The sequence below is a fragment of the Strongylocentrotus purpuratus genome, unplaced genomic scaffold, assembly GCF_000002235.5.
Source record: "Strongylocentrotus purpuratus isolate Spur 01 unplaced genomic scaffold, Spur_5.0 spur5_scaffold_5, whole genome shotgun sequence".
Lineage (NCBI taxonomy): Eukaryota > Metazoa > Echinodermata > Echinoidea > Camarodonta > Strongylocentrotidae > Strongylocentrotus > Strongylocentrotus purpuratus.
In genome coordinates, this window is record NW_022145611.1 from 8,242,461 (window position 1) to 8,266,667 (window position 24,207).

General features: G+C 37.5%; 1 protein-coding gene across 1 annotated transcript in view; it reads left to right on the forward strand.

The window, feature by feature from the left end:
• The window catches only part of LOC581399 (ribosomal protein S6 kinase alpha-5), a 76,188-nt gene that overhangs the window by 18,205 nt on the left and 33,776 nt on the right, over window positions 1-24,207 (forward strand). Inside the window, exons 3-6 of the mRNA XM_030998408.1 lie at window positions 8,586-8,804; window positions 9,953-10,068; window positions 19,790-19,897; window positions 23,592-23,779. Coding sequence (XP_030854268.1) covers window positions 8,586-8,804; window positions 9,953-10,068; window positions 19,790-19,897; window positions 23,592-23,779 — 631 coding nt within the window. The remainder of the gene's footprint in view (window positions 1-8,585; window positions 8,805-9,952; window positions 10,069-19,789; window positions 19,898-23,591; window positions 23,780-24,207) is intronic.

Here is a 24,207-nt window from a genome sequence, read left to right on the forward strand (position 1 = left end):
AAGATTTTCAGGATAGTATCAGAACGTGATAAGATCGATTAAGCTGTTGCTTAGGCAACATTTCGGGCAAAAATAAAAACACTGCTACAGACTACCAAGTATTGCATTGTGTATGATGTGTGCGAAACCGCGTATTTAACCCGATTCTGCGGCGAAAAAGGACCTGTGAACTCTTAACCCCATAATGTGAAGATGTGTTTCAAATTGGAGCATTTCATGTTCCTGATTCTAGCTTCAAAGAGTTTTATGAACGCAGTATTATAATGGTTGCTTTTCACAATACTAGCCTGGCTGTATCAAGTAAGAAGAGATCTTGGGGAATCCCACAATTCCCCATAACAGTTATCATCTTCTAATTTTCTTATGGCAGATCCAGAGTGGTTTTTAAAGGAATCCTATTACCAAAAAATAGTTCCTCTTTACATCTATTGACTATTGTTTGGTTTTCATGCCCCATTATTTTCAACTTATATAAAGTTCTTTACATAAACAGTACATGTTTAATTAAAGGTAGTTTTTAACACTCTCCAGGCACTTACCAGGCATTCAAAAGTACAAAAAGTTGCTTTCTTTGCTTTTGATATTGGATCACCTCATTAGAATGACTAACGTGTACATGTAAGGAGGCAAGGGCTAGATTTAACCAAATTAATTTAGAGAGATCTGCATGGATCCTTTTGTGAGGTGTCGTGGTCGAGTGGATACGTCGTCTGACTGTCGATCACAATGTCCACGGTTCGAGTCCTGCCGCGGCGCTAATGTCCTTTGGCAAGACATTGATCTACATTTGCCACACTCAACCCAGGTGATGTAAATGGGTACCTAGCTGGCAGGAATTATTTCCTTGAAATGCTGAAGCGCTGTATACGGCAGCTAGGCTAATGCCGGGGTAATAATAAATGCGCCTCGGAATAGATTTTCTAGATAGACGGTGCTATAGAAATGCCTATTATTATTACGATTATTGGGGTATATTTTTTCAATAATAATAATTTTTTTTAAAGTTTCAGATGAACTTACCTTTAATATTCCCTGTAAATGGCCTCTTGTTTTATGGGTAGCAGACACTGCTGTATGCATCATGTTAAACACATTACATTTTTTTTGTTTACAGCTTTTCTAAGAATCCTGTCGTACTCTACATAAACAAATATGTATACCTTCATCATGTTCCATCTTCATGTACTTTGTAAATCCAAGAAGTTAAAACTCCTTGGTAAATCGATCTGCATTTCTTTTAACTTTCTTCCAAGTATACAGTCCATGTACTTGTACTTGAAGGCATGGCTCCACACTACCGGTAATTTGTTTTCTTGGGATCCGGAATGAAGTTTTGACATTCTTTCTGTGTACATGTTACCCCTGTTTACATTTTAAATATGATCATGAGTGTTGTTGTTGTATTTGTATACCGGTTCACTGTTACATGCAAGCAAGTTTTTAACTCCTAAACAGGCCTTCAAGTACAGTAAAAACAGAAAGTTTTCTCCACATGAAAGTTTGACACTTTTGCAAATTCTTAATGACCGTTATAGTTTTGTGGCTGAAACTTCAGCAGGTTGTATAATTCACTGTTGTAATTTGATCATTGCGCGACATTAAAATGTATGTGGACCACTCTCAAAATTCACAAAGGTTCATGCATGCATATGAAAGTTTCTGGTCATTACAGTAGCTGTGATATCCACTGTACTGTAGTTGGCTGCCTAATCTAGATCGAGCCCGTTATTTCAATCTGAAAACGGGTCACATGTTGTTTGAGAAACTAGCAAGGAACCCTATCGTCTTGATAGTAGGAAATCTATGAGTCATAGATAGAGGGCACCGTGGGGGCCGTTCCAAGTATGATCATGTTTGAGTCAACAACTTCAGGGTAAAACAATGCAAGCTACAATGTAGATCTTGCATTATTAAACCTGCTAATGTCATATAGGACACAAGGCCCCATTTACATTGCAGAAAAACTCATTTGAAAACTTTTTTTTTTTTAAACTACCCTCTTAAGTTTAACACACTTTTAAATGGAAAATCCCACCAAAAACGTCTGTTTTTGTTATTTTATGAGTTGTGCATAGGCGCCACTTGTCACCGTTCTGCGTGCGTTAGGCCAAATAAAAAAAAACATGTTTAGCGTCCTGTTTTTTTTATTTCAAAATGGCCGCTCAAAATGGCCGCTCGGTACATTTTCCCTGACAGTCAGGGCTATTTTTTTTCAAGATGGCCGCCGACAATTTTTTTTTTTTAAATCAGAAATAGAGCCATTTTAGCAGTGTTTTTCATGTTTTTTTTCTTTGAAAAAAAAAATTTCAAAAAAAAATAGGAGGCGGCCCCCCAAAAGGAAGTGGGCGGGGACGCTAAACATGTATATTTTTTTTAAATGGCCTTAGCATGGATGCGAGGAGAGTTGCATGACTAAAAATCAAAATAATGTAGTGGTGTTTTGACTTTTGAGAGCGAAGGTGAGAAAAACTGATGGTTTTTGCTTGCAGTGTAAATGCCCCTATATTGTTTTTTTTTTTAAATGTATGAACTTGAATAAACAGTGACCCGACATTCACTCCAGCAGCAATTACTGTGGGCTTTATTTTGTCAAAGAAATACCGGTAGGGTACAGGATAGGGTTGCAGTTGGGTTTTATGTCATTAAAGGTTAGTTTAATAGTTTAATTGTTTGGTTAAGAACTTCAGAGTTGAAGTAATGAATTTTGTTAGAGTTGCAATTGTTGTTGTTGTCGCCAGAGCATGTTTATTAAATTCAAATACACAGAGATATCCAAACTGATCAAAATAATTTAAATTTGCACAAGTAAGATTTTATTTGACTCTATCGACCCCCTTCAGTGGTATGAGAACACAACATACAGGAGTGCATGCACATGTTTAAATACAACTCTACATGCATTCATTTATTGTTTGTGATATAACCTTAAAAGCATACTATGAACAATGATGTATATTGAGGCCATGCATGTACATGTATGAATGTACACAGTTCATGTTTACTGATAGACCCTCTATATTTGAGTATGGCATAACAGGCAGGCTGTACCCTCTATGTACTCTCAGTCTTGGTTTTGACTTTTGTTGTGGTCATTGATTTTAATATGCGGGTAACTAGAGCATAACAGACATGACGGGACCAATTCCGTCATCGTAAATCTCTTGATTACTATCCATATCAATTTGGATTGCAGCTGATTTTAGACTTCACGCTGATCATGCTGCGAACCTGAATTTCAGTAGTGTGTGATACATAAATGTACATGTACTTTTACAATGTATTCTATTCTAATGAGTGAGTGAAATTATAGTACACAAGTTTAATGAGGGCATGTGGTTTTGAGGATGTTGCAGTAATAGGCCTTTTCCCTCAAAGTATTTATCTATTCTGTAGCTACAGTGTGGGGGAAAGTGTTTATCTACCAGTATCGTCTGTTTTATTTATCTTTAGACATTGATAATAATTATTACCCCGGTATATTAATATTGTTTTGTTTTAACAGCTTTTGCCATAACAAAATTGAAGTATTGAAAAGACTTTACCTTTTTAATATATGAGCTATTTTCATATGAATGTACAAAACAATTGATCACACAATAATTTAAATGATATCAAGTCTTATTAGAATTTATAATCATATATACTAGCAGGACCCGTGGAAAATCCACGGGATTCTAGGAGGGGAGGGGGAGGGGGGGGGGGGGGTAAATAGAAAGAGGCCTATGAGGTTATGTGCAATCAAAAATAATATGTGATTATTTTTATATAGGGTATAGACGATTTTTATAATCTACCCTGTTTGACCATGAATGGCGACCGTCATACCCGTTTGAAAGCATTGATTTGATGCAAGAACTGTTTATCACTGAGTAAAGTATTCTAGTATTCTAGTATTCAGCTAATGAGCTAGGTAATGTTTTTAAACGACCCGGGACCGTCTGATTTTCTTGTGAAAACTTTACTTTGACAATTGATTATCGACATTCAGCATACAACTATACATGGCCAGAATAATCACAATCTAAGCTCAGGTTTCATACCTCTATAATCACGAAACTATATTGAAATCAGGGCAATAAGAGCAATTTCAAAGTGTTATCGAATGTCGAGTCTACTCTATGTAGCCCAGCTCAGCTCACACACAGTCACAGTTCCGACAGTGCACGGCAGCAGTGCATGTGGCGCAATGCGCTGTCCGTGTGTGGACTCGAGCCTCAAGACAGCCAGCTTGCAACTGAACTGTAAGTTACGATGGATTCCTTGTGAAAACTTTACTTTGAAGAATGATTATCACAATTCAGTAAACATGGACGGGATAATCACAAAGTTAGCCCTGCTTTCATACCTCTAATTCACGTTAACTATATACAAATCACAAATCACGGCAATCATAGAATGAAAGTCGCAAACCGACTGTGCGTGTGACATGAGCGTAAAATCATCGCATACACGTACAGGCATAGGCCGTCTGGCGTACAAAGCATACCCTATAGCAAGATCCATAACACGGGTAAGCCCAGCCCGTCAGAGCGTAGATTTACTACATCTCATCAACCGGGTGAGTCATCGGTTAATGTGTATTTCTCTGACACGCTACAAAGCATATCCTATAGTAAGAGGTCTAACTCGGGGTACGCCCCACCCTTTTACGATGAGATTTGCTACACCCGTTGATGCGAGTGGATTCTTGTTTATTATGTGTCTCTTCGTCTCTCTTTGATAATTAGACAAAGGGCGGGAGCACGCCTTGTCAACTCGCTCTCGCGGGTTCGTCGCCTCCTTGCAATCCACGACGCCCGCCGTGCTTTCGTCCGCCCGTCCTCCCCAAACCCCGAAACCGCGTTTAACGGCATTGACGTCGATCGCGGGGTCGAGGTGGCACGCGGGTTACGGGAGACAGGCCTCGTGGAATTGTGCCACCGTTCCCGCGCCACGGTGGAGGCGAGCGGGGTCGGGGAAAGACGTTTTTGAGGAACCGTTTTGCCCCGTTTTAGACCCCCCGCGGCGATTTTGCGTATTAATAATATAGATGAACATTTAACATGTATCATTATAAAAGTTTGATTTGATAGAAAGTTGTCATCTTATGATACAGAATTTATAATTCATTTGCTCACAACATGATTAACCAAATGTCTAAATAATGCATAGGCATGTACCAGATATGAACCAGATATCATTTATGATGGAAGAAATATGTGTTGGAAAAAATAAACCATAATTTGGAAATACAAACATATTTTTGCTTTACCCATGCATATAAATTATACACTTTAATACTTTAACACTTTAATAAGCCTTGCTTTAAAACTGAATTATTTACATTCATATATGTATATCCTCCTTTTACAAACAAATTTGTTTTCAATGACTGTCAGATAGGGTTGATTAAGATTTGATGATTAGCTTACATGTATGTAAATATAAGGCTTAATTTCCAATATATTATAGTTACTAGGATAAAGTTGTTTGCATTAATTAGAGAAATACAATAACACAATATGGTAGCTGAAAAGAGAATAACATAGTTGAGCGACCTTTATGGGAAGTTTTTCTCTCTTCAGAATGATTAAAACATGGTAGTGCCCCTGTAATCAATATATTCTGGTTGGAGAAAAGGTCCCTGGATTGATATATTTTTGCATTTATCCTTGAGTTGTGTTCAATCAACAGTTATAAATATCTCTCTTACCTTCCCCTTTCCTTTCCACCAACTGACACATATCTCTCCCTCTTCTCTTGTCCTGGGCACTGTTCACATTTAGTATGTGAGCTTCTGTTGTCCTGGGCACTGTTCAGATTCATATTTGAAACTATCTTGTCTTGGGCACTGTTCACTTTAGTGTGTGAGCTTCTCTTGTCTTGGGCCCTGTTTACACTCATAATTGAGCTTCTCTTGACTTGGGCACTGTTCACACTCATATGTGAGCTTCTGTTGTCCTGGGCCCTGTTCACATTCATATTTGAAATTATCTTGTCTTGGGCACTGTTCACTTTAGTGTGTGAGCTTCTCTTGTCTTGGGCCCTGTTTACACTCATATTTGAGCTTCTCTTGACTTAGGCACTGTTCACACTCATATGTGAGCTTCCCATGTGTTGGGCCCTATTCACACTGAGTTTTTCATTTTCCTTACTGTCTTGATGGACTGTAAAACCAGAAAATGCATGGGATTTGTGGAGGTGCTGTTGTAAATTGTAGAGTGGTTCATTCTCTTGTCTCTCAATTCAAGGGTTGAAGGTTTGAATCTTACGCTGCTACTAACATCATTTGGCAAGACATTACTCCAGTAACTCCACATTTGCCACTTGCCACCCAGGTGTTAAATGGGTACCTGGTAGGAAGAGAAATTCCTTGTAGTTGTGCCTGGCTGGAATGCTCCCCAGGGAGTGGAGACTGTTCATACATTGTACATTGTCTGTGGGCAAGCCTGAATCCAATTACTGGGTTAATGATATAATCTGAAAACGCTTAGAGACATTGTCAATGACTGCTCTATAAACTCAGAGTATTAGTATTATTGTTATCAATCTTGCGTTGTCAGTACTTGAAAGGGTGTGTGGGCAGCAAGTCAAAATAATTTGAGACAGTCTCTGTCAAAACAACTTGTACATATACCTTTGTGGTCAGGCAAGCAAGCCCTTGTAAATATCAATGCACAAATTCGATCATGCGTAAAATAGTGAGAATCAGCGTTGTTGAGTGCAGGAAAAGACAGGAGACAAGCAACTTTGTTGAGGTTTTCCTGCTTGTGTATTGACAGTCAAAAGAAACAGACTGTTCAACTTGATCTGAATTACAGAAAGAGCATTGTGACAATGTGAGCACTGAATTTGGAAGCAATTTTTTATCAAGTAGTATATTTATTTTTATTATTTATTTTATTCATTCATAGCAACCAAAGGGTTGGATTGTATACATTTTCAACATGGTTATGAACATTATTAAATTCAGTATAATGAAATTGATAAATTATAAATAGAAATACAATGTAGATCATTAATACAAAAAAATATATATATGGTAATGTTGGTACTTTGATCACCTTGTTTAGTTTTGACTCGTTTTTGTTGTTTCATTGAGAAACGGTTTGATGGTCAATGCCCTACATTCTACAAGGAAGTTTGTTTGATATTTTAAAAAAATAATTACTTTTGAAAGCTTGGAAAACAGGGAAGTTGCAGAGATGCATGTATGAAGAGTGCCTCTGTTGACATGCAGGAATGATCTGATATCGATATGTATCATCGTCAGTCCTTAATTCAGTCCACATTTTATACAGCAAGATAAATGCCATGTACCCATTGCATTTGATTTTTTTCTCTCTTTCTCTTAAAAAATAAAAATAAAAAATAGGACATCGATTATCGATAGCTTGAGTACAGTTAGGTAAATATATTGTGGTGATTTTTTTTGGTTAAGATTCCAAGATTCCAATACTCCCACGACAATTGCCCTTCAATGAATTAATTGTTGCTGTTTGAATTTCTTATTTAATGTGATACCTTTCCCTAACTCTAATAATAATAATATTTAATTTTTATATAGCACTTGATACAAATGTCTCTAAGCGCTTTACAAATATACTATTACCCCGGTCATTGGATTCAGTGCTTGCCCGCACAAACTGTGTGCACAATCTCCACTCCCTGGGGAGCATTCCAGCCAGGCGTTACTTGACGATCAACAATGACTGCCGCATCCTACCGGGTACCCATTTGACACATGGGTGGAGAGTAGCAAGTGCAGGTTAATATCTTGCCAAAAGGAAATTAGTGCCGTGTCGGGATTCGAACCCTCGACCTTCGCGTCTCCAGTCAAGCGCCTTAAACCACTCGACCACGACACTCCTAAACCTGACATAAGACCCAATCACATCCCTAAACCTTTATCATTAAGACGTCAACAAAGAAAAGCTCAGAACAAATGTGGGTCACCTGATGCTACTATTTGTTGTGCTTTATTAGGGGGCACTGCCTTTTATCCTCTCTGTTTGATGGAGGAGGAGTAGGAGGAGAGGGGATGGGCCTGGTGGGGGTGATTGCATTTGTAAGATTTCCATGATAACTCTTCATTCTGAATATTTCATTGCTTCCTTTATAGGGAAACGTATCCACCCTTGTTAATGTGGTTCCACTCAGGATAATGATGTCACAGGCAGACCTGCCAATCAGTACGATTTAGTGGTATTTCGTACTATTTTGTCGTATTTCGTACTATTTTTAGAAGCAAATACGACAGTACGATATTCCTCAATAACATATGATTTTCAAAAATAATATTTAAAAAAATAAATTTTCTGTGTGTGTGTGTGTGTGTGTGTGCCATTTTCAATGGCAAAATTCCCATTCTGTCCTGTAAAGTATCCTACAAGCATCTCACATCGGCAATTTGGAGATGTTCATTGATTTATCGAACACATTAGTCGTGACGAAATCATGCATATTCAACCAATGATCCATAAAAAAAATTCTTCCTGTATTCAGGAACTGTAAGACGCATTGATCCGCGCAGGTCTGAAGATGACTGAGCAGCATGCTTAATTTTTAAAAATTACCATCTCCCTTTTTTCCCCTCTTTTCTACAGCCTATGGCAAGGTCTTCCTGGTGCGGAAGGTTGGCAATCACAACCAGGGCAAGCTCTACGCCATGAAGGTGCTCAAGAAAGCAACGATCGTCCAGAAGGCAAAGACTGCAGAGCACACCATGACAGAGAGACAGGTCCTGGAAGCCGTCAGGAGTTGTCCGTTCCTCGTCACATTACACTATGCCTTCCAGACTGACTCCAAGCTCAACCTTATACTAGGTGAGACCAGTGTCCCTGCCAGACTCCAGCCCGGGTTAACTCAGGCTTTAGGATACCTGCTTTGGAGTAAAGAACACATATTTTACCAATCTAAAATGACAGAAACTTTGATATATTTTGATGTAGTGAGTAGTGAGTTTAATATGAATTGGTACCGTATTTGCCGGCGATAAGGCCGCAGCGCGGCATAGGCCGCACCCCAACTTTGACATTTAAAAAAACAAAAACAAAGGAAAACAAAACAAACGGACATAACAAAATAATCGTAATTTTCTCGTAAAAACACTATTTTTTTTTTACAAACTGATACCAAATTCATCAATATTCTTATAAATTACCGGAAGTTAAGCCAAAAATTGATCGTGGGCAGATTTGGCGTACGATATATACCCCTACCACAATGTACGGTGTAATGCGAAATTGCATGAAATGGAAAACATAATGGTGACTTCGGATGGATGCTTCGCGGCAGCTCCATTAAATGGTCCCTTCCTTTACTTTTGCAATGCATTGGCACGAACTTACATGTAGATCAAGATCTATCGGCAAATGTTGGTTTAACAATTTATTTTCGTCTTCATGTCAACAATGCAAGATAAAATTGTTGGTAAGATGTGTGGAAATGTCCTGTACCATATACCATAGTGGTATAGTTATTGTACCGTTCGTAGTCCCATATGTGCAAATTCGTGCTGGTTTTGACTTGAGTTTTTTTTTTTCTTTTTTTTTCTCCTCGCCGTAAAGGCCGCACCCCAACTTTTTTATATTTCTCTTCCAAAAATACTGCGGCCTTTACGCCGGCAAATACGGTAATTGGTTATTCTTTGATGAAATTTTGGGGGAGTGGGGGGTAGTTTTATTTAGAAAAAATGAAATATTTTCATCATTCATACATGTATGCATATATATAGTGAGGCTGGTCATAATCACTAAGAATCACATCAAAATTAGTTTCTTAAATGATTGCTATCAGGGCCATGTATTATAAAGAGCTGTGGTCGATTCAAATCAATCGAAACTATTTATAAGACAGGGCCCAGATGCCTAAACATCATGAACTGTATAATCATATTGTTCCCATTTGAAAAATTGATATTTCACTCTTTAAAAAATCTAATCACATTCCCCATGCTCTGGAATCATTCTAGATTATGTGAACGGCGGCGAACTGTTCACCCACCTCTACCAGAGGGAGCACTTCAGAGAGAGTGAAGTCCGTATCTACATTGCCGAGATCATCATAGCCTTGGACTGCCTACATCAGGTCAGTGAACAAAAAAAAGTCTCTTCTTTGGATGTAAGACGTGGACCCCGTCTTACAAAGAGTTGATACCAATCGCAACTTATTTGCAATTGATATCAATTGAGCTATGTACATAAGAGATAGGAGACTGCAAACTTGCGATTGATTTAGATCGATCGTAACTCTTTGGAAGACGAGGCCCTGGTAACCCTTTAGCCCCAAACTGCCTCAAAAGCCATAAATTTGATCTTCTCTTACAGCAGAATTTGATACAAGGTATTTATTTTTGGTGTAACATGTAAATAAGATATGTGAGTGAGAAGTGCTAAACCCTAAAGTTTTTGCTTTTGGTCAGCTTGGGTAGTAGATAAAGGTCTGTATGCATGGGGGCCACCTATAAGAATTTTGAAAATTTGGGGTCTGGAGTTAGACTTTGTGGGCCCATACATTGTATGTACTGGGCACCTGTTAGTATCAAGCCCTGGATTAAGAAATGATTTAGCTTTTGAAAGTTTCAAAAAAGCGGTAGACTTTGCCTGAAAATCTGCATAAGAAAAAACAATCAACAAATGTGTAGATCAGCTGAAAGAAATCTGAAAAGAGCTCCTGTAGATAGGGAAGTACCATTGTTATAACGCTCGTTAACTTTTGGGGGATTCCCCCATTTGAGGACTGCATTGTAGATATTTCTGTTATTTCTGTCCGTCTGAAACTGAATATTTGTTTCAGTTTGCGATTTTGTGTTTCTGCCCGCAAGTAGAGGACAACAGTGCATGTTAGTGATAATGTATTAACATATCCTCTAGATCATCTGGATTTGGGGGGGGGGGGATACAATGTCAAAATGTTAAATAGTACCCTCAAATCTTTTAAAGATGTCACCTGTTTTTATTATTGATATCTGTTATCAGTATGTGTTTATCTTCACCTGATGTGGACGTATTATTTTGCACATTTAAAATTTGGATTTGGTTTTAAAATCAGCTGATTATTTTTTCCTACTTTGCGATGGAAATGTGCAATGTTCAAATCAGTTAGTCGATTGGAGGATGATCGGTATCCTCTTTACATTGCTTTATTTTGTATTGTAAAGCTTCTTTTGTGAAGTATTTGTATGTTGATTGAAGCGCTGAGTGCTGGCAGTGTGCATGCCTTGTACTCATTGGGTCAGGACATAGGTAATATATTTCAGCTGTATGATAATATATTTCATGTACAATTTTGAGAGTACATATTTCACCTCTGCAAATTTGTTCTCCTCGCTTTTGCTTTTAGTGAGGTTAAAATATAGGTTAATGATAAATATTCAAGCCAATAAAATTGCTTATAATACGAAGTGTGGGACAAAATTTGAGCGAAATCACATCTTTATGTGGGCTTTACCCTATTCATACCAGTATTTTTTCATCGAGAGCCTTATGCAACCAAATTGCCAAACTCACAAATTAAGCAAAATCACATCTTTATGTGGGCTTTACCTTATTCATACCAGCAAGATTTTATTGAGAGCCTTATGCAACCAAATTACCAAACTCACTTTTGCAATTCAGGTTGGCTGGCTGTCAGAGATGCACCAGCCAAACATCACCATGGTAATAGCATTGGGAGCTGTTAGATGTGTGGGTGGGCAGGCTGGCAGGTTGGAATATTATCCAGCGGTTGCATGCATTATGAATGGCACTTCCTGCTTATCTCTCTCCTTCTATTACTCTTTTTCTCTCTCCATCTCTCTCCCCCCCCCCCCCCCTCTCTCTCTCTCCTCCCTCTCTCTCTCCCTCTCTCTGTATCTCTGTCACTGTTGCTCCATTTCTCTCCCTCTGTCCCTCCCCTTTCTCTTTTTTTTTCTCTCTCTCCCTTTCTCTCATGCTCTTAGTCTCACCCTCTCTCCCCTCTACCTTCTCTCTCTCTCTCTCTCTCCCTCTCCCTTCTCTCTCTCCCCTCTCCCTCCTCTCTCTCTCTCCCTCTCTCTTTCCCTCTCCTCTCTCTTTCCCTCTCCATCCTCTCTCTTTCTTTGTCTCTCTTTTACCCCCTCTCTCTTTCTCCCCCTCTCTCCCTCTCCCCTCTCTCCTTTCTCCTCTCTCCTCTCTCCGCTCTCCCTCTATCCCTCTCCACCCCCTCTCTCTATCTCTTTCTCCATCTCTCTCTCTCTCTCTCTCTCTCTTTCTCTCATACTTTCTCTCACACTTTCTCCCTGTTCATCAGTCACCCTCACTCTTGTTCTCGCCTGCCCAGGGTCCTTTAGCGGTGAATGTGTGGGGGCAGAGAGATGGTTTCAACATTCAGACCCTACAGTATCTGTCACTTTCGTCATTACCCATCCAGTAATACATTGCCACTATTTATGGTTCGGCTCAGTAACTGTAGACCTCTTGTACAATCATCGTCTGTTGAAAAGGGTACCCCACTCCGTATGCGAAGTGGAAAATAGATTTAAAAAATGAAATTGAATTTTTAGTTTACAGCCCTTAAAATCTACCAGATGCATGAGCATGAAGAATAACAAAAAATTCTATCCATATTTGTTGGATGGCCATATGGCGATTTGATTCAAGGACTTTTGGAAAGGAAAATAAGCATGAAAACCCTTAAATTGGCAACACATTGAAGAGTCGAGAATTGCTCACTGGTAGGACAGTGGTCTTTTAGATGGAAGGTTCGAATTTCAAAACAAAGACGATTTGCTAGTGCCTTTTAATCAGATATCAATCCTCAATTACCAAGTCCCTCAGATAGGACTCCAAGATGTGGGTGACAGTGGGTCCTCTAGTTATTTATCTACCAACATATAGGCCTTGCTTACTACCTTTTAAACAGTTTGGTAGAATAAAGTCATCACCACTGCATAAATCATTTAATGCTTGCAGAAAAGTGGTATGAAGAGTAGACTGTGTATTAGGGTAATGTTGAAACCCTGGGAAAAGATATTGCAAGGACTCCTTTCACGAAAGAGGACATTGTCAAATTTTTCACATTATGGACCATTTTTTTTTTTGTGTATGTAAACCACCTCTTCAAATTAATGGTACTAAAAGATTAATTTTCATAAAATTAGGATACACTGTAGATTTGCAAATATATGTACATGTACATAGCTCAGTGGGGTATAAAAGGTATATTTTATAGATAAGGTCATTAGGAATATTATACACATTTATTTTCTAATTATATTTATTTCGACTCAATTTTATGCAGGTACAAAATTTATTCCAACAAAATTGTAGCTCATATCACCAGATAATTTAAGAAAACAATATGAGCAAAGAAATACTAATTCCTCAATTGATATAGTAGCTTTACTGCACATTCAAGATTGCCAAACTCTTAGCAGCTTATTAATGCTCTAATGTTGTGATTTCTTTAACAAAATTTTTTTTTTCATCTATCTTTCATATATCTTCCATTGGTGTGCTTTCAAATGCAAATTTTTAGTATTGGGAGAATATCGCAATTTGCTGTTGATTCTGCTGCTAACTTCCTTGAAGACACAGTGAGTGGGTGTTTTTGTTGGTCAGTCAACTCTACAAAATACACAATATTAATGGAATGATAAATATTCTGTTCACGAATATCGCATGTGATATAATGTCTCCATATGCTTTCGAAGGGCTTTAGATATATCATCTAGTCTTTAGCTCTGGTATCTGTTGTCAGCACATACATGTAGTATACTTCCTTTTTTTAAAATTTCTGTTAAAAATTTCCATTGACAATAACACACAAATAAATACAACAGTTCCACATATACATTAAAAACCTCATTGGCATTTAAAGGGAGATGCTTGTAAACTGTGATGATAATAAAAAGAAATGGAAAAAATTAAACACCTGTAAAAAGCGTTTATTTAGTTTATTCAGGGCCCAGTAGATATTTCCTACATGTACATCTATTAAACACCCACTTATAAACTGCACCCGAGTCGAGAGTGGCAAACATAGATTAATGTCTATTGCCAAAGGAGACAGACATTAGTACATTGCCGAGGCTTGAACCTGTAAACCTACGCACCCCCAGTCATCGTTTTAAAACCAATGAACTTTAAACCACTTCTACAATAATCTGTGATGAGAGATGCCAAGAAGAGAGAAAATGACACCAATCTAGGTCAATGCTAGTTTGATAAGAACCCCACTTTGTTTTTTTATGTAGACGAGTATTTCAGGGTGTTTGGCAACAAATGCACACTTGATTGCTTCACGATATTAATGCTAAGTCATTTTTTTATAGTATGCTAGAAAAAAAGGAAATAATATTACTACGTCTAATCACCCACTTCTTTGGAAAGGGAATAATATGTGGGTGTGTCTGTTCAAGTTGATCTAATTTAGGGCATCCATACTTGTATGTAAAGCGAGGAATAGGAATCTTGCTTGAGCCATAGAATCTGGTTTTGTAAGGTCCATGTACAAGCGATCGTTCATGCGGGGAACTTGTTGAAGTAACACGAAGGTGAATAACACTGTCCATGAAAAATCATAAAGAATTATTCATCTATCTGTTGAAAGCCAGAAGGATATAAATTCTGTATTTTTAAGATGTCAGTGTTACTCAACCTTTTATTGTCATGGCACCGTTTTAAAGAATAACAGTTTTGCATCGCCCTAATCCCAAACTTATTACAGAAGATTCATTTCACATCACCCTGGAACTCGTCATATGCCATGTACACATGTATGGACACATTTGTTTCTAAAATTTGTGAGCGAGTTAAGCGAGCAAGCAATAAAAAGAAGACATGTTTAATATGCAGACCTGCCAACCAGTACGATTTAGTCGTATTTAGTACGATTTTTAGAAGCAAATACGACAGTACGATTTTCCTTAATAAAATATGATTTAAAAAAAAAAAAAAAAAAAATGATTTTTTAAAATATTTTTTAATTATTTTTTTTATTTGTTTTTATTAATATTTTGTGTGTGCGTCCGCCATTTTCAATGTCAAAATGTCCATTCTGTCCTGTAAAGTATCCTACAAGCATCTCACATCGGCAATTTGGGGATGTTTATTGGTTATTCGAACACACCAGTCGTGACGAAATAATGCATATTCAACCAATGATCAATAAAAAAAATTCTTCCTGTAGGTAGAAACTGTAAGAGGCATTGATCCGCGTAACAATCCGTGTTTATTTTCAAGAATACAACTTTTGTCAGTAAAATACAACTTTTGACACTAAAGAATACAGTTTTTGAACTCCAGAGGTTGGCAGGTCTGAATATGGTAGATATGTTATTCTGTTATCAAAACATGATAGATGAAATATAAAATATGAATGTTTGCACCTTGCTGCAGAATACATGAATACAAAAATAATGTATTTGGTCACCTCAATACACAAATATGAAGATATTCAGGCATCATCCTGTTTTTAGATATTCTGAGCTAGTGAAATGTACATGGGTGGAAACAAAATGTTATTTCAGTGTTAAAATACATAAGATAAACTTGGGAACCTTGCTGCCTGAATGTGTCAAATATATATACTTGCATCTCATTGCCCAAATATGGAGATATCCAGGCACTGCATTGACTGAAATCATCTTATTTCTTAATGTTGCAAGTGAGCAAAGCAAGCAATGAAAAAGGACACTCAAAGAGTCTTTAAAAGGACATTTCCTCATGAAAATACAAAGTGGTTTCTACCATTTTCCCCTCATGGTTTCAACATTAATTTCAAACTGGATCTTTAAATAATTCTCTTGTGGCACCCCAGAGATGTCCTGTGGCATCCCGGTTGAAAAACTGAAAAAATTGTGTAGCACAAGTACATGTACCTTTTGTTTTAACATATTCAGTATTAGAAATTCAGTTATAAAATTGTTTTAAAAAAATGAAATTGCACTTCCAATTTTGAGTAATATTATTTGTTAAAGACAATTTGAATGGGTCTAGTGGATGAGCAAACACTCATGTGGATTTCACACACCAGATTTAAGTCAAAAATTCTGTTTAACACAATTATTTGTTAAAATCTTGTTGAAATTGGAACAGCACAAGGGCTCAAAAAGGATGGGTTTTCAAACTGTGTCAATACATGCACAAGTGGTACATACATCAAATGTGACTGAACTTTTTGCTCTGGGCAATTGGAGTTCTTTACCCAGCGAATGCATGCAATATACATGTACAGACCCACAGGGCATAGATAAGGTCTTTAGCCTAATTACATTCATGTATCTGTTGTGCATGCATGCATGCATGCTGAAAATGTACTATTTGCTCAAGGGGAGAAAAAACCGTTTGAGCTTCAGGAGGCTACACTGTGCAGCATTGTTTATGGCTATTTCCAAAGTGTATGACTATTTCCAAAGTGTATGAGTAGTTGCACCTATTTTGCAGGGTTTTAGGAAATCATTTGAATTGTGTCGGCAAGAGAAAATAAGAAATTGGAACAAGAGAACATTGGTTGTTGTTCAATGAATACAGGATGCAAGCTAAATGTATTGTTGAGACTTCCGTTGAAAATGTCCTTTACATACTGTATATTGAATAATAATAATAATAATAATAATAATGGGTTCTTGTATGAATGATGAATAGAGGTTGTGATTTATCTCGCATGAGTCATATCTTCGGTTCCAATACAATTCATTCATATTTTTCAATTCCAGTAAAGATTCAGAGGATTGAAGCACAATTTGATATGCCCTTTTTATATGTCACCTTCATTCTTTCTCATTTTGCGCTGGAAAATTAAACAAATGTCTTTTGGTGGTTCAACTTTTGCTCAAGTTTGCATTTGTTGCACTAGGCTTTACTTTGTCAGAGATATATAGTACATTGCACAGGCCTTAAATTTCGTCATTTTTAGGGCAAGGCCAGTTTGGCCTCGAGTACCTCATATTTTTAAGGGCACCAAGGCCAAAATATTTTTACAAAAAGGGCATCGAGGCCAAAATATTTTACAAAAAGGGCATCGAGTATGAGGCCAAAAAAATTGATTCTACTTTTGTTAGATGTCATGTGTATTTTATGAAACTTGTGTGGGATCAATTTCCCATGACTTTTAGCACCAGCTTCTTCACAGAATGTATAGAGGTCTACGGTACATACAAACAAGGCGACGGCCCGCAAGCCTTAGATTTAGCAGCCAGGAGCAAGGGGCAATTTTTTTTTTTAAGTCGCCCTTTGCCATAGGAATTTACCAGAGCAAGGGGCAATTTTCCAAAAACAGATAGTCTAGGCCCCTTATCTAATCATAAGTTCAAAGAGAGTTGTTAATTTCATAATGTGAATAGATCGAACGATCAATTTAATAACTTTTTAATCTTAACAATATGAACAGGAAAGATTGATTAAGAACATTAAACTTGCACATTAAACAGTATTCTAAAGTAACTAAAAATATTGATGAGCAAATGAATAAATAAATTGTCAATTTCACAAACATCGAAAGTCAGAAGGACTTGGCAAGTTTACCGGGCCGGGTATCCCAAATCAAAAATCGCACCTCACACACAAACCTTCCGCCACTCTCTCGGTAGTAGGAGCAAATTTGAAGAAATTATCTTTTTAACTGTTGTATAGAAAGGTCTAGATAGAGTAAAGTACCCGGTTTTCGGCCACTTAAGACAAAATCCTATTTATTGGACTCTTTACTTCCTATTTATTATCATTTCTTGTTCAAATCATGAAGCAAATATTATTATTATTTAAACAAAAAAAGAATCCCAAAAAAAAATCACGAATTGCCATGACAATATTCATTTCAATTTTCACTGTTTTGGAGCCGGTTATTGGCCGAGCGTTTCAGTTTACGGCCGCATGTACAAAGTCAATAGGAAGCGCTCGCGCGCGCCGTGCGTTTCTGCGCTGATGTATAGCACAAGCGGGCGGAGCAGGTATCCCACGCCGGAGCTCCCGGGTGCTCGCCTGGCCGAATACAGGCACAGCGGTGATCGGAAGTTGGAATCTGAATTAGACAGACATATCGTGTGTGCGTCGCGGTGTGCGGCTGCATTGATTTAATACATGCGATGAGATACTTTTGAGCTTGCGACCAGCACAAAATCGGGCTCTATATCTGAAAAATACTTGAAATAAAGCTCATTTTATGGTACCCATATTTCTTACATACACGCGTAAGAAACTCGATTTTTCAGATTTGGGTAGCGGGACCGCCGATTACATCGCTAAAATGTGATATTTTAGGATATATTTTTCATTGCAAATGTGGTTCTTCAGTGACACTGGCATGATATGGTATGTGTGGGATATGTGTTATGCTATTATGCGATGTATTTTAAAGTGATTTTACCATGTATCCAACCAATTGGCCGAAAACCGGAGCTGACCGATTACCGGGTACTTTACTCTAGGCCTAACTAATGAAATAAGATGTAAAAATGTCCTTATAGACATTCGACAGCTGAAAGTGACACGCTCAGCTCAGTTGCGTAACATGCATTCACGAAACCAAAATCGTTCCTCGCACACACACTCTCGCCACTTTTGGTGGGAAGCTGTCGGGCTGGAAGTTTGCCAGCGAAACCGATGCACCCTCGGAGACTCGCAGCGCGTAATTTTACCGGGACTCGAAACGTTCGTCTTGGGAGGCTGGCGGGGTAGCTTTTTGAAGCGAGGTCGGCTGGTGGCAAAATGAGAGTAATTACGATCGAGAACATCGTAGGTGTTCTTAACTTATTAATAAGATAATTCTAAATTCTATTTGAGATAAAATAATGAACTAGACCTACAAACAAACCTCGACAGATCTCTAATGACTATTTGAATGCTTGTTTATTTCTCCATTTGACGATTTGTTTTCTTGATCCTGGCCTTTGATTTGTACGTACGTGCGTGCGTCAACAACATGCACCATATGCATATCATGCGATCGCATGAACGTACGTACGTGCGCTAGCGCATTGCCTATATAATAACAAAGGGCGCATTTTCACGGCACTTGCGCCTTATTAAAGCACTAAATACGAAGCTAGAAGAGAGCTCGTGGGCGGCAAACTGTTCGTGATTCGTGTATTTTTTCTGTTCTAAAAATTTATGGGCGCATTTTCACGGAAAACACTTGCGCCTTGCCGTCTAGTTTTAAGCGCAATTGGTGGTTTTATGTGCGCAAATTTAAAAAAAAAAGGGCACGTCCAGTTGGAAAAAAGGCACGTCGGCCAGTTTGAAAAAAAGGGCACGGCCTTTTTGGCCGTGAATTTATCTTTTTTTGGGAGGGCACCGCGGCCAGTCATAGGGGCATCGACGGCCTGGCCGTCGATGGCCGTCGATTAATTTAAGGCCTGATTGCACTTGTGGGACGAGGGTAGGGTGTTATCATATAAAGTTTAGGATTAGGTTTTGGGTTATGATCAGGTTAAGGGTTGGAATTAGGTTTAGGGTTAGGTTTAGGAACTTTAGGATGAGGTTTAAGGTTAGGGTTAGGTATTATGTTAGGCCCAGAATCCCGGGTTGAATTCAGAAATTCAATGAGGAATTGGCCATGAAGGAATTATAGTCAGGGCTAGTTTCATAAATCTTTCTCATACAATATGATACTTTCATATTTATCATTTTCAATATATTTACTTAGGAGGCTGTAAAGAATACGTCTGAATTGATGTGTTGGCATCACCCCCCCCCCCCCCTCCCTGCCACCTCGTTCTCATTATGCAGCTCAGAACTAATCAAACCATTTACATGTATGTAAATGAAATGATTCAATCAATTCACATTGTTCAATTTTCTCTTAAATCTTTGTCTCTCTTCTCTCTCTCTCTCTCTCTCTCTCTCTCTTGCAGCTTGGGATCATTTATCGAGACATCAAGCTCGAAAACATCCTATTGGACAAAGATGGTCATGTGGTCTTGACAGACTTTGGACTCAGCAAAGAATTCCTCACAAATACCGTAAGTAACTACATTTAATGAAAGGACAACATGAGATATTCATGTTCATGGTAGCATTATTCATTTATTATGCACTGCACACAGATTAAGTCACAACAAGCAAATACTTTTCTGAGTAAATATTCACAGAAAAGTACGTTTCCACATATGAGACTGTACGTGTTATGCATATTGTCCAGGCCATTACTCAGCTATACTATCTACATGTACGTGTATTAGAGCAAGACATTTTTTTACCATTATCGTTGGGCGGATATGATTTATTTTAAAATTTCAAACAGCAGGATTTAATTATTTTTTAAAACTCTAATACCAGCACTTGAGATTGCATTTAATGTAAGCATCTTGACTATGGACAAGGAAATACATGTTCTCAAATACACATTCACAATTCAATTTTTTAAAGCAACCGTCTAAAAAAGTCTAAAAGTGATTGTTTTGTCTATGTTGGGGATAATAGTGTAACTTGGGGATTTGAATGACAACAAATTGATATAACTTCTTTTCAGACTATCACATACCGGTACCGTGTACATACCAGTACACATGTAATGTACTACACCCTTGTGAAAGAAATACTGATGGGTACTTACATTTGAAGTATTTGATATTAGAAGAAAAAAAATAATAACACTTTGCTAAGAATTAAAGAGAAGGTTGAGTTCTGGGAAGAGGTGAAAAATAATTTGTGAGCATTACTCATTCTTATTATGCAAGTGTGGAAGAACATCAGTTAAGACATGTTCCCTGAAAATCATGGCTCTTCAAATGCCTTCATATATGCATGTAACATCGTAAAAATCGGGGGGGGGGGGGGGGGGGCCGGCTTTTTACACCATGTGTTCGTGTAGTCCCATATCCATCTTTCTGTGCAAGTGTTTGTAACTTTACCAAGACTTAGCCAAATTTCTTATCATTTTGATGATTCCAGAACCTTGCAATACACACAAATTCTTATATGCTAGATGATCAACCTTTTCTGGTCGGTTCCACACCGTTTCTTTCACAATGCAATCGCATGACCAGAACTCAACTTTATCTTTAAATGATGTTGTATATATGGGGCTAAGAAAGATGAGCTACATAATGTGTCTATTTCCTTAATCAAAGAGCTATTAAAAACATCTTGTATCTCGCCAGAATTAATCTTAGATATGAAGTGGTGGTCTGCTGCTTGATATTTAATCTGAGTTACATGTAGGTATGATTGAAATACGCCACCGCGTCATATAAACACTTAAAATGTTATGGTACCCTTTCTTAGTTGCACAATGTCTCAATGGGAAATGTACACATGTATGTTCATGTAACTACAACAGATACACAGTACATTATATGAAAAATTTGCATTTCTTTCTCTACGTGTGTGTTTCATAAATGTACTGAGGATCAAAGTGCAAAAATTACCTGCACATATCTTTGTTGATAAGTCGATTCTGTGTTTTTTTATAAGTTATTTTGATGATTATAACCAATCAAATTAATGTATAGCAATGACTCCCAATGTTAAACTGTTATGGCCTAAAGATTTCATCATTTATGTAAAACACATGTGATTGTATCTTTAAAGTTTAGTCACATTTCAGTGAAATGATACCAATGACAATATAATTGGTCTCGGAGGGAAAGGGAAAGACATTTGATGGGGGAAAACAAATCTTTGCTGAAAGCTCATTAACATTTTATATTCAGTAAGCACCAAGCTACCCTACACTTTCTACATAACCCGTTCTTCTTATCATTAATATATCACGATACATGTTTATGATGATACATATATGACCAGGATAACATGCATATTAACGAGGATGTCATTCCTGGCATATGATCATCTATTTTTCCTTATGATCTAAGGATGCCAGAGAAACAATAGGCCATTCAGAATGCATGCATCTTTGTGAAGTGCCTTGATGCAAATTATTTCATTCATCTGTTGCATATAATTGTATTTCAATAGTCAGAATGCAAATTGCATACATTATTTGTTTGTCCTACCTAGCAACAATTGATGTTACAAGCAATTCGCATTCTGACTAATAAAATACAATTATTCTTAACAGGTGAATGAAATAATTTATATTGATGCACTTCACAAAGATGTATACATTAAATTGGTTTACATTACAAAAATGGCCTATTAATAATAAGAGTTTTATTCTAGATTTTCACAATAGCATTGTATGAATAACACAATACACTTTGATGTGAAAAGTGCATTCACCTGCCTATGCGATTGACCGTGTACTATGATACTATCATAGTTCAATAGTAGCGGTCATTAATGGCACTATTATATTCACAATAGAGAGTGGAGAGAATGTAGACTGTGTGATAGCTAATGTCCTTGGATTTGCACACTGAATTAAAGGACTACTCCAACTACTATCTGCTGAGTTGATATTGCTAGAATAAAAAACAAAGTCACTGAACATGAAAGAATAATTTGGTTGGCTGACCCCCCCCAAAAAAAAAAAATCAATGTTACATGTAATTCGTATTTAGAAAAAAAAAGAAAAAAGAGTCCTATATTAAAGAGTCTTGCAGTTGAATTGTGAAAAACTATGCAAGGCACATGGGTTCAAACCTCGGCATGCACAAATGTTCTTAGGTATAATTTATTTACATTAGAGTCGTAACTCAAGTTTTAAAGTATGTGAAAATCTGAAGAATTTGTTCCTTAAACTGTGGTTTGCGTTAGTTCAAACTTAGTTGCCATAGCTACTGCTAGTAACATTGTCCAAAGCTCATTAAAAACTCATGATATGACATAATGTCATTATATAGTATAGTATTAATGACTGCTTTGAGAGAAATAGTTGTTTTATTACGCTCAAGGGAAGGTTAGAATTGTGCTATTCCCCGAGGCTTGCCGAGGGGAATAGCCCAATTGGAACCTTCCCGAGAGCGTATGAAAACAACTATTTCTCGAATATTAAAGCAGTCATTAATACTTTTATATGCCGAAAAAAAATAGACTAAAAAATAAAAAATAAAAAATAATTTACATTTTTGTCGAAGACGGGATTCGAACTCTTGCGTACAACAAGAGGTGTATCGAAAACCAACGCTTAGACCACTCGGCTATCGCGCGCCGTTAACATGCTTGGCAGTTTTCTCCAATATATACATTAAAATGGATTGAAAACGGCTCCGCGTGAGGGATGCTTCGCAAAAGCTCCATGAAACGGACCCTTCTTTTACTTTTGCAATGCATATTGGCACGAACTTAGATCAAGATCTATCGGCAGATGTTGTTTTTTTGTTTTTGAGAGTTAATTTTCGTCTTCATGTCAACAATGCAAGATAAAATTGTCGGTAAGATCGATCGAGATTCAATTGTATTGAAATTGCCGACCAATTTTTCGCACACGTATGGTATCCTCCATCGCTCAAACCATTTTTTAACATGTAAACCTATGGGGTAACCATGGAGACTGACCTATTTTTTTAATAACCATGGTTATTAAAAATATTGAAATGTTTTAAGCATGGTTACCGGGAATTTTACAGGAACAGTTGAAGTTTATGAATGCAATTCGACCAATCAGATGGCTGGATTTCTTAAGTGAGGTATATAATATGTGCTACAACAGAAATACATATATTATTATTGTCAATATATTGTTAGTTCATTTCTTCAATGATAAATTCATTCTGTGTGTTTTAATCTATCACTTTTTTTTTATTTTGACAGGAAGACAGAGCGTACTCTTTCTGTGGGACGATAGAATACATGGCCCCTGAGGTTGTGAGGGGCGGCTCCGACGGTCACAACAAGGCTGTGGATTGGTGGTCGCTGGGCGTCTTGACCTATGAACTCCTGACAGGGGCTTCCCCCTTCACGGTGGAAGGGGAGCGGAATTCACAGTCGCAGATATCACAGTGAGTACTAATCTAGGAATGTAAATAATTAAGTAATATTGACTGCCTTCTGGGCAATACGACATATATCGCCCGAACCGAAGGTGAGGGTGATATATGACAAGTCGTATTGCCCTGAATTAGGCAGTCAATATTACTATTATTAACCACATCAGACATCTAGAGCAAACAAGAAACTCTTACTATCTTATACTCTTAAATTATGTAGGCTATACAGGGTTTCCTAACATTAGAAGTTGCAAAAACATTGTCAAACCAGCACTGTTCATCCAGTGTTTGACAGATTTTCGATACACTGCAAACAGTTTGCCTAGGGTGTGATTGTTACGTCACAATGGAGTTGGCGCAAAGTGCGCATTTTCTTATATGCGATGCGCGATGTAAATTACAGTAGCTGATGCGCGATGTAAATTACAACTGGATCTACA